Raw genomic sequence first — 12215 nt, 5'->3', positions numbered from 1 at the left:
GCACCTGCGGGTAAGAGCCTCGCTGAGGGGCGGGAAACGGGACGTTCCGCCGCGCCCGCGCTTGGCTTCCTTTCTGTTAAGCGATCTTCTCAGTAAATAGGAACTGATGTACTTGCGTTTAAGCTCCTGAGTGGATTCGCTCCTCTTAAATGAATTTGCTTGCGTTTAAAATAGGGAAGTGGCAGTCTTTTGAGCCGCCTTCAGTGCCGCTCTTGGAGTCTGCACAAATACTGAGTTCAATGCAGAAAGGAGCTGTGAGAAAAAAAGACCTGAGATTCCCGGTGCCACGACCAGCAGTGTGCCCTGGGGAGCATCAAAATGAGCGTGGCCAGCGGGGCAAGGAAGGCGGTCCTTTTGGTCCTGTGCTCTGCCCCAGGGGCGCAGCTGCGGTGCTGTGCGCAGCTCTGGGCTCCCCGGTCCGAAAGGAGAGCGATCACCTAAAAGGAATCCAGCTGAGGGACACAAAAGTTACTGAGGGCCTGGAGCATCGCCCTGCGAGAAAGGCTGAGAGACCTGGAGAAGGCTAAGAGGAGATTCTCATCACTGTTTATAAATATCTGAAGAGGGGATGAGGTTGGGCTGTTTTTAGTACTGTGCAGTGATAGAACAAGGGGCAATGAGCAAAAACTGGAGCACAAGAAGTTTTGTACAAACATAAGGAAAAACTTCTTTTCTATGAGAGTGATGAAGCACTGGAACAGGCTGCCCAGAGAGGTGGTGGAGCCTCCTTCTATGGAGACATACATAAAAGACCTGTATGGATGCTCTCCTATGTAACCTACTGCAGGGAACTGCTTCAGCAGGCATTGAACTTGATGAGCTCCAGAGGTCTCCTTCAACACCTACAGTTATATTCACAGAGTCACAGAACAATTGAATAAAACACACACAAAACATATGGTTTTAAATAAACATCACTGAAGTTTTTATACTGTGTAACTCAAGCTGTTGTTGGGTTAGGCAGCACACTGTTTACTTCGGTGTAGCTATAGAGTTTGTTTTCAGGGCAGCCTGGTCACTTGGCACTGTTACTTGGATATGCACACACTTCTTAGAGATTTCGAGATGAAGGAAACTCCTACAAAATATTAGGTGGTTAACTCCATTAAGTTTTCTTCAAATATAAGTACTGTTTCATTCAAATATCAAAGCAGAAGGAAACAATCTTTCCTAGCTGGAATTTATTCACAGAAGAAAAAAAACCACAAACTACAAATACAATGGAGGAAAGACAGAACTAAATTCAGCTCTCTCTTTAGACAGAAGTGGAGAGCCCTCAAAATTCCAGAATGACATTTTTTTCCCCTCACATTATAACATACATAATCCACTCACTAAGAGCTGAATCTGAGTGTTATTATTCATACTTAAAGATTGAAGTCTTGAGCCCTTTTAGAAACAAATAATTGTTAAATATTTTTAAGAATCTATTCAGATTCCTTTTCCTTGGGCTGAATCGCTTCCTGTGCTTATTAAGTGATCTTTTTTCAAAAACAGCAAACAATTTTAATGCCAAAAACCACTAGAAGTGCTCAGCATGCTCAAAGATCAGTTTACAAAATATACAATACTTCTCAGATCCAACACTGTGCATTTCGCTATTTTAACAGCTCTCAGAAGTTCTCTCCTCTTCAGCTCAAGCCTTTAAGACTTTTGCAGTCTCTTGCACTCTTTGTGTCTGTTCCATTAGCACAATATTTTGTGCTCAGAAAAAAAAACTCTTTAAACACAATCTAGTGACATCGAACCATCTTCCTCATTTGTTATTAATTCCCAGTAGATAACAAATGGTATTTCCCCTTAAAAGAATCTTCTCAAAGCGATCTCATCTGATGTATTTTGCCCAGGCGCCATCGTTGCCCTCATAGGCCCACAAGGATTTATGATAACGGACAACAGCTGTGCCTCACAACAGAATATGTGGAAAAATACCCCAAGTATAGCAACATCTCTCCTGCCCGGAGCCTTAAGCCAAAACAAGAGTACCAAGCACATCGTGGGAAAATGGAAGGAATTACAACATTTAAGTAAGCATTTTAAAGCAGTGTATTTTACTATCACTTACTATTACTTTATAATATTTCTCATATTTTCTCTTTGAAGGGAGGGGAACACTGAGCTTCGTATTGCAATTTTCAATCATTGCACCCCTCACTCCTTCAGCATATGTAAAAGGAAAGTTTAGATTGTAGATTTACAGTTACCCCAAAGAGATGATAAAACATAATAAAGCATGTTTACAAAAAAGCCAAAGAACCGTACGCAGAAAGTTCAAACTCTTCTGCAAAGTCGTGTATTGCACGTACTGTTTATACACCTATATATAATACCCATTTTTTTGTATTGTGCTTGTATGAAAATGACCATGAGACCCACAGTGAAATGCTCTCTCTCTTCATATTCCACTCTCTTCATGCAAGAGGTAAATGTTGCTACCTGTGGTAGTTGGATTTTTGCTCTGTTCCTGCTTTATGTATTATTTCTCTGTAAAACTATAGTTTTACAATTCTACTCTCAAATATTTTAAAAAATATTTTTAATCTGGGTATTGACTGATCCATTTTTTCAGAGCAAACATTGTAAGTTATTTTTCCACACAATGGGAAAAACAATTTATAATGGAGACAAGGGTGACTTCATCAGCAAAAGATATTTTAACCGGTATTTTCCTCTTCCTCAATTCAGATCTGATTATTTACCATACGATATTGTGAAACGACCGTTTCGGGTACAAGAAGAATATAAACCAAAGACTGGAGAGCTAGAACTTGGAACCACATACAAGAACGATTATTATGCTCATGAAATACAACCGGTGACATTAGTAAGACCTTTAGAGAGAAAACACATTACAGGAGGAAAATTGGATACCATACCGACCTATCAAGGTAATAACAAATGCCATCTTTAGAAAGAACAGTAGCCAAAGACAAAGGTAATTTCCTGAGTTTTCTATATTAGAGATGTGAAACTGGATTTCTTAGTTTGGGCCAGAGAGTAGGGCATAATAATAGAAGGTGATAATGCTTTAAGATGTTCAGCCCTCCGGCTGTTTAGAGCTGACATTTACAAGTTCTAAAAGGAAAGCTATCTCTGGGATTTTTTGGCTAGAAGGAGACTCTGACACACATTAGTTAGACATAAGTTTGCCATCATTAAATTCACAATGTATCTTTCAGACAGTTTCAACTGTGATAGCACAATTTTTTTCCACAGGTCAAAAGATTTCAGATTTCCTTCTCCTGTTATATAGCTTGCGTATTATCCTATTAATAATCTGTCTTGACAAAAATTATGTTAATAGACTCAGTACAAACATCATTCTGGCGAGTGACCTTGACATACGTTATAAAGGCATAAAAGTTTTTACATACAATGTGTAACTCAATTTGTTACATGTAATGCAGCCAGAGCCCAGTTGAAAGCATGTAAAAATAAAAGATGAGATATGATCTACCAGAGCTGCCAACCAGCAATCAAAATAAATAAATAAATAAAAATCAAGATACTCTTGGCTGTCAGGACCACTGTTGTCAAAAAGACACAGCAAGAGATAACAACAAACCGGTACAAACCAATACAGCCATTAAAACAGGAAGTTAGAACAGTTGGTGGAGAAAACTTACTTTGTTTACATAACACTTTTTTTTTTTTTTGAGGTAATAGTCAAAATAAGGCATCAAGTACATTTTTTTTTCCTGTTTTTGTCACAGTGTTGATAGAAGACAGGTTTGTCACATCACAGAGATAACATTATTCTAACTCACACCCATTTTCTTTAGTTTGCAAGGCTTAGTACCAGAAGTTGTCTTAATTTCAAAGGAATGTTCCTAAGAAAACACTTACATGGTGAAGTTCTGTTTTTGCCTTATAGATGACTATAGGTCATGGGAAGTTCAAAGAAGGGAAGCTGTTAAAGTGGATCATGTCTACCACCCACCTACAGAGAAATTTGGAAATCCTACTACTTTTCAAGATGACTTTGTTCCTAGGGAACTGAATCCTAGACAAAGTTTCAAACCCCTGTGTGTGCCCAGACTTTCAGATGTGCCTTTTGATAGCACTACAAGTCATCGCATTTCTTATGTTGCTCATCATCTGGAACCAAAGTTTGTAAAATCAAAAGAAGAGTACAAGCCAAGCAGCCAACCTTTTGAAGATCTCACAACTCACCGGAATGATTTTAAAGGGCTACCTGGGCCACTTGCAAGAAGCTGCAAGCCTGAAAATGCAAAAGTCCAATCCAGTGATCATTTTAGTGGGGTCACTGAATTCCAGGATCGTTTTCAGCCCTGGCTGGTCTCCTTGCCTGAGGCACGCAAATCAAAAGAGTACATTCCTCCCCAGGGTAACATGGACTTTAACTCCACAAGCCACCTTCATTATGTTAAACATGAGATTTCTCCTGCTATCCCTATAAGGCCGATTTCTAATGCAAGAAGAACCAGTGCCCCTTTCCAAGGGAATACTACTATGAAGGAAGACTTTAAGGCTTGGGCCAGCTCCCGGCGAGAAATTATTAAGAAACAACAGGAAATTCCAAAACCCACAGGAAAATTCTATGATTTAACTACATTCAAATCTCATTACATACCACATCACATCGTTCCAGCCCAAAGTTTCAAACCTGTGCGCGTCGTTCTTCCTAATTCGGCTCATTTTCAGGATGAAACTATGTATCGCACAGAATATACTCCAAAGAAACAAGAAATCTGCCCAGCAAATTACACATCCCCTCCAGGTTATATCTATGTAAACACAGATTCTCATGGTCATAAGTTCTTCCGCCAGCTCATTCCAGAGTTTTCTGAGTTAAATAGCAATCATGTTCCAAAGGAAGTAGCTGTTGTGTCATAATACTTACATCGCAAGCATCCTAGTGAAATACCTGGAATGCTACCAGTTTTTTCTTTCTTCAAACTACATCAAAACAACCTAAATAATGCAGATTTTGATTTGAAAAGCATTTAGACTGATAGCTGAAGGAAAATCAAGTCAAACCAAAAGATTATCGAAATACTTCTGGAGATTTGTCTGTTTTTGTAGGAGTAATCTTACATGGAATCAAGTCTTTCTTGATTGTGGAATTCCAGGTTCCTTGACTTCCCAGATTTCATTCCATTCCCTCTCAAACCTACTTTCCCATTTTTTAATGATTTTCTGCAAGTCAAATCATTGTAGTTGCATTTTTTAAATAGTAGTTTGCTTTTCAGAATAATCAAATAAAATGTTGAATAATAACATGATATCCCAGTTCTTCATCTCATCAATACGTTGAGTGATCTGATAAGAGCTTTATTTTTCTTTATAGTTTGTTGGCCAAGTTATGTTGGGCATTTCTAGATATTCCTTTAAAAAAATGGGTTTTGTTTTGTCATGATTGCTTCTCCTACATCCAATTCTGAATCTAAATGTCCCACTGTAATTTCTGACAGTGATTAACAAGAACTAACCTTGCTCTTTCTGTACATATACTTGAAATCAGCGACTCAAAGCGGGCCATTAGACTCCTTTTCCTAATTTTCCAGATAAAAGCTTTGGATACACTTTGACACACTGTCTCCTTCCCACATCAGTCATTTTTTAAGCTGTTGTGCAAACTGAATTTCTCAACAAGATTTCGCAGATGATTGTTATTCAACTTAAAAATGCAAATAGTGAGAAAGAAAAGTGAATAAGTCTCAAAAAGTTAGTGCCAACTCACAGCAATTTTGGATTCTGCTGATACCTAAGCTAAACAGCCTTTTATCATTGCCAAAGCTCATTGCGGAGGCAATCTGAAGAGAAAAAGGGCAGAAAAAAAAGTGTACATGGAGTAAAAAAAAAAATAGTGCAAACCCAGTTAAAAAAAGAAGCAGCATTGAGATGTGCAACTGAGATCCTGGTTTCACACAGCTCACTCTTCAAAAGTCACTTGCAACAAATACATAAAAACAACTTTCTTTAAAATCATACATGAAATTATTATGCTTCTATATGAGACATTTAACTTTCTCCCCAGGTATCTTTACCTGTTTTTAGTTAATCCAACAATCAGCGTGGGTATAGGAAAAAATCATCTGGCTTCTGAATAACTACGTGCTAATATTTCATAAAGCACATCAGCCGTCAGTGGGCTAAGATTAATGATGAGAAGATACTGAAAACAGGAACTGGATCTTATGTACAGAGGAAACCTGAACTGAGTGCATTAAAGCATCAGTTATTGATAGGTAATTTGCAGTGTGTGTTTGTAATATCATTTAATCCGTTAAGGAAATGGTAATTCAATTAAACTTTTCTTGCTGAAGACTATTCATTTCCCCAGCTGGCAAAGACATACTTTGGATGGGGGATGAGTAATGAGCAGTGAAACAGGGATGCCTGAAAAGAAGGACAGAACAATGACCAATTTGTTTTCATCCTGTACCACAGAAGAAAACAACTTATAGATACTCCTCTTCATGAAACTTCACTCATTCTCTTTTTATCCACAGCTAAAGTCAAAACATCCCACCTACCTGACAGCACATCTTATACCTAATTAATAACACACATACACATTATACATACCACATGTGACATTTACAGAAATCCCTAACATCCTCCCAGTCCTCTTTTCTAGGAAAGAAAAAAGAATCCCCAAAAATGCATCCTGAACCCACATAGTTATACGTGCCTGCATGTTCTACTGGTAGCAGCTCCTCCTCAGGTCTGTAAGCAAGCCCCAGGTGCATTGTGTAACTTTCACAGCTGGTTTTGCAGTACTTAAGTAATCTATTCTTTTCCTCCTTAATTTGTGGGAAGTCATTTGCTGCCACCTACCAGCATAGCACAGAGAAATTTTGAGAGCAAATGGAGGGCGCATTCAGGTACATTTAAGAGCTCCTGTACAGATGTGTATGATAACTTCTTTGGTTGAAGGAGATATATTCTAGTTTTACCCTTTAATTTCCCCCCCTTAAATTTCAAAGTATAAGAAAGTACCCTTATTACATTACAGTAGAAAGACCACACCCTGAAGATTATACTTCCAAGAAAAACATAAAATGATATTATAAACCTTCAGACACTGTCCAAATACTTAAGGTCAACTTCTTCATAAGCAAGGTATTATCAAAATACACACAAAATACACACAAAATAAACATCAGGCTGGAAAACTAATGTTTCTCAAGAAATAGTTGTTAAGAGAGTATTTTATGATATCATGCTAACGCGTATAAGTGGAAGTTACTTGTGGATTCAATAGCTGTTCTAGAAGTGTTTATGCTACACAGTATTTGTTTTTTCTCTTTTGAAGACTATAAAGAAAGAGTTAGCGAAAAAATAAAATCAAATGAAGTCGTGCCCCTTTGCAAGTGCTACAATCCAGGAAAACTCTAAAATACCATTTTCAGGCATTTTCAACTTACAAAAATTATGGAACCATAACACGATGGGAAGTGCAGCAACAACAGCAGAGTAGCAAAGTCCTGGGCTGTAGCAAGTGAGGACTTGCTCCTATGTAACAGCCGTGGACACAGAAACAAAAGAAGGACACTGCTTATCCTTAGAAGACCTCAAGCTGAGAGGGATCTCCAGCAAGATGCTTCACCTCACTGCCAACTCTTAGATGAAGTCTGGGAAGTGGTGGATCCTGGCTGCACCTCTTCCACTCACTCAGATGCATTGCATTGCATGCAGCTAAGCTCCCCTGGGTTGGTCCTGCCTTCCCACCAGGTGCTTAATTACTGTTTCAAGCCATGACTTAGCATTTCCACTACAGGAACTGTCCTTTCTAAAGGCTATTACACATATTGGAGATTCTGAAATAAATTTATTCATATTGCTATTGCCACTGTCCACCAAATATAAAACATAGAGCTGTTCCACTGGCTCTAAGTGAACACTTTGATGCAGTACATGAAGGCCTGACAAAGAAACCTAACTTTATTCCACCTTTTCACAGAATCCTTATTCTAGATTTCCATGAATTAAAGCTGACTGTTCTCAAAGCTGGGTAACATCTCTGCTGCTTCTCTAACAGATGTGCAAAGCTGAGAACAGCTGTCAAAAGTAAGAACTAAGCTTTGAAAATACCAGAATGATGGACATGGTAGGCGGACAGAGTAACCCTTGAAATGAAAGCATGACTAACATGAAAATCACAGTAATAAAGAATCTGAGAAATCAGGGTGTTGAATAATCAAAGTAGAGTTTATTTCAGAAATATCAAAACTACGCTCAAGAAAGCAAAGTATTAGACACCTTCAGTTACTGCAGAAGCAATAAAATAATGCACAAAGGAATGTCATGCCAAGTGCAATAACAAACATTTACAGCACTGCTTCTGTATAGCATGCATATGTAACCAGAGACAAAATTAAAGCAACAAAAGAATGCTGTATGTTAACATCTGAAAACTTTAAATATAAAGGAAAAATATGAATAAGAAATTTTGGTAATAAGAAAAAATATATGTCCAAAAATCTTTATTAAACACTGTACAAAACAAAATATTGCACTTTAAATCAGACAATAAATATCTACAAAAAGTATATTACAAAATGTTTTTTGTTTGTTTGTTTGTTTTTTTAATTTAAAAAAACTGCTGAACAATCAAGACCCATCACTGATTAAAAAGGTAATGATCAGGAATATCCTCTCCTTGCAGTCAGCCTTGGACACAATAGTCCATATTAAACATTTTCTATACAGTAGTGCTAGTCTAATTTTCAGTGATGCAAACCCATAGTGCAGGAATGCTGCTTCCAAAACTGTTCTGACAGCACATGCACTAATTAAAATGTAGCGTGGTTCAGTAATGTAACTAAAGATCCAAGTCTAGACTCACATTCAGGCTTCCAAAAAGCGCAGTAGTGTGGGAACTACATTTTAAAAAAAAAAGAAAAGAGCTATCTGCTGCCTTCTGTGTGGTTCTCTGTGCTTACAGCCCAAATGAGACAATCTGCAATACAGAAAATAATATATCCAGAAAAACCGTAACCAGAATTCTTCATCTTGCAAAGATTTATGTGGTTAACGGTCATGATAAAAATTCATCTTGAAGGAAAACTGCTCAAAATAGATTTTTTGCACATCTCTATCTTCATAATCAGTAATTCTTCCTTGGACATTTTGCCCTGTTAATAAAGTATTTACCAAAGACAGAAAATCTGACAGGCATGTTTGGCTATTTGTTGGCTCCCCGTTTGACTGTGATAGGGAACAGTGCTCACAAACGTTTAATTCACAGCTCTGACAAGGAAGCCTTGTGTCTAATTCAAAATCAGTAGCAAAGTCTAACCATGCCAGAACTTTGTACTTCAGTGACTGAGCAGAAGAATAGAAACAATAGATAATGACACTTCATTTTTCAAAACAAATCTATTGCTGTTTTGAAAACTGTACTGACATCTACTTCGTCTACAAAACAAAAATTCCTAATTCAAACATGGAGATGTTTAAAACATTAAAAGTTCCATTGTAAAGAGTGGATAATAAAAGTTCTTGGAAGAAGTACCCTGCCCAGCGTATCAATCTGCAATACTGTTTTTTTCATTAGCCACAAGTTCCCATTTAACTGCTATGACTAATGTCTTATTTACAGGTATATAATTGGAGCAGGATAGCTCAATGAACCTCTCTTCTCATCTCTTCACTGCAGTATCACGAATTTTCCATAGAAGCGTTACATTTCTTGACATGACTGACAACATCTTTGTTTGTAGACGTCTATCAAGCATAACCTCAGTTGCTTTGCAAATGTACAGTAGTGAGTTGTATCCTTGCATTCATCTTCTGAAAAATATATTTGAACATTAAAAAACTTTGAAAATGACCACAAGATAAATAGCAGAAATCATCATAACAACCAATGGATACTGGTAGCTTTGTAATTATTTTACTTTACATCTCTGACAACAGCTAAAGTAGGTCACACATAAGTGGTGTGATCTCACTGCATTCATTTCAGAGAACCCCACCTTCCAGGAAGTAAAGCTTGCTCAGAGACTCCTGAACGACTCACAGCTGGCAGTCGTAAGGGAAGTTTGCATAAAACAACTTCCTACAAATCCTGCTTCTAGAAGTGCTTCTGAGACTTTAATATGAAACTGCCCTAGTCATGGAGACAACTAACCCCAGCATTATCAAGTGCTGCTTGGAGAGTTTAGTTTTACCTTTGAGATGTACAATCAAATGCTTGCAGAATCACTAACGCACAATTGTGAGGCGCTTTCTAATATAAGTGCTGGAAACTATTGCTACGCTCAGATAGAAATAAATATTTACATACTGCCACAGGCTGTGGCATTGCAGTGCCGCCAGCTCACTGGTCTCTTTTTCCATCCACAATACTGATCGGCCACAAGTTTGTTATTCTTTCTGTGTACACAGTACACTCGTCTAGACTGAAATCCACTCCCACACTGCACACTGCAAGGCCTCCAAGGCCCTGTCCGCCAGTAGACATCGCATACTTCTGAGGAACAGTTTCTTCTGACAGCAGATCTGTGGGGAAAAACAAACGGCAGTTAAATGCTTATTTTTGTGCTAAACCCTTATTCACAGAATCACATGATTATGGAAGGGACTTCTGGAGATTTTCCAGTCCAAGCCTGCTGCTTATCACACAGTAAACTAGACCAGGCTGCTCATCTCCTGTCTGTTTTCCAGTGTGTCCAAAGGTGGAGACCCTAAAACCTCTCTGCGCAGCCTCTTCCAGTATTAAGAATCCTCAAAGTCTTTTTTTTTTTTTCCTAAGTTCAATTTCCTGTACTTCACATCATGCCCATTCATCATAGAATCTCAGAATCACAGAACAGCCTGGGCTGAAAAGGACCACAATGATCATCTAGTTTCAGCTCCCCTGCTATGTGCAGGGTCGCCAACCACATCATGCCTCACTCTTGACAATAGAGAAGCTTCTGTTCATTTAAACTGAGACCTGAAATAGAAAAAATGTTTTACCTTTTGGAAAATTTTACTGACCCTGAAAGGCTGTATATTGGATGCCGCAGGTGCTTTAAGCTCTCTCTTGAATACAAGTAATATTTCTATGCTGACACAGAACCCTCTTAAACATTTGAAGCTGCCAAAATGAAATCCTGGCTTATACTTGTGAATGGAAGTTTCAGCATTTTATTCTGTGAAGCCCAAATTTCTTTCTACATGTTTCAGAAATGATCTGAAATGTTCACAACTCAGAAGTAGGTCTATAGTAAAAAATATGAAGAGCTGGTTTCTATAATCAAGGGACAATGCCATGTATGTACTTGATACCCAGTCACTGTTTGTTCTTCACTGCCCTATCTATGCTAGGTTTTGTTCCCCCAGACCACTATGTTAAGAGTTAATTTCTCTTTAATTCAGCATTTTTGAGATTACAGTGTTTTATGGACACTGCCTTCCATCCATGTGCAACAGCATAGCCCCAAGTAATTAACATTCTGAGGGGGGTGTAAAGCCTGTATTTGTCCTTTTGTAAAGAGCTATTTAGAGACAGTAAAGCAAATTAACAGAATTCCTACAAAAATAATAAGAAGAATAAATGCATACCTTGAGGTAAAAACACTTATTCAATTTTAGACTCACATGCAACTTTTAACTACCTTATCTACTACTCCCGTAGCATACTTAAAAGCAGAAATAAATCTATTTATCTGGATAAGTATACCTTATGTAAATATTTTATTTAAGTGAATTTTAATTAAATTAAGTAGTAAATTTACAGGGACTATAAAATAAAGCTCAGAAAAACTCTTATAAAAACTCTTCAGCCACAGAACTGAATAACAATAACAGCGGAAGGGAACTAGCTCAGCAGTAGTAACTAAGTTATGACAGATTGCTCTAGTTTGTGCTTTCTTTGGAAATCAAGGTTCTCTCACTCTCTTTCTAGCTTTGCCATCAGCACAGGGGAGGACAGTGATCAAATCCATTTCTCTCCTTGGGTTCCTGAACTTTTCCTGTGTACACAAAAGGGATTACTGTCCCCTTTCCTTGTATTTAATTTGTGAGAAGAATTTGAGCATTTATACAGTGTTTATGATATTGTAACTTTAATTTGATCATCTACAGACTTCAACTTGTACTGCTTCAAATCGCATACCTCTTTCTTTCATCACAAGAAGAGTTTGGCATCAAAGATCCATTATGAAGTCGACATAAAAAGTGGTGATGCTGTGAAGCTACAGGGCGGCCTATACAAGAACCAGGACACTGAAAAAGGAAACAAAAAAGGTGGTGAGAAA

The 12215-nt window shown here is 37.8% G+C and overlaps 2 protein-coding genes across 4 annotated transcripts in view; one reads left to right on the top strand and one right to left on the bottom strand.

The window, feature by feature from the left end:
- Positions 1–1833: 1833 nt before the first annotated feature.
- Positions 1834–8255, top strand: SAXO2 (stabilizer of axonemal microtubules 2; the record flags this gene model as incomplete). The annotated part of the gene is made up of 3 exons (XM_031555222.1): positions 1834–2027; positions 2686–2888; positions 3875–8255. Coding segments are annotated over 3 exons (1380 nt in total), but the record flags the coding sequence as incomplete, so codon positions are not given.
- Positions 8256–8864: 609 nt separating this feature from the next.
- ADAMTSL3 (ADAMTS like 3) overlaps positions 8865–12215 on the bottom strand; it is a 187963-nt gene continuing 184612 nt past the window's right edge. For all 3 annotated transcript variants that reach the window (XM_019619471.2, XM_010717457.3, XM_019619472.2), the window contains 3 exons: positions 12074–12183; positions 10259–10473; positions 8865–9762 (listed from right to left, as the gene is read on the bottom strand). In XM_019619471.2, coding sequence (XP_019475016.1) covers positions 9653–9762; positions 10259–10473; positions 12074–12183 — 435 coding nt within the window. In that variant the 3' untranslated portion in view covers positions 8865–9652. The remainder of the gene's footprint in view (positions 9763–10258; positions 10474–12073; positions 12184–12215) is intronic.

This window comes from Meleagris gallopavo, chromosome 12, assembly GCF_000146605.3.
Source record: "Meleagris gallopavo isolate NT-WF06-2002-E0010 breed Aviagen turkey brand Nicholas breeding stock chromosome 12, Turkey_5.1, whole genome shotgun sequence".
Lineage (NCBI taxonomy): Eukaryota > Metazoa > Chordata > Aves > Galliformes > Phasianidae > Meleagris > Meleagris gallopavo.
This window is presented reverse-complemented; position numbering and strand designations above follow the sequence as displayed.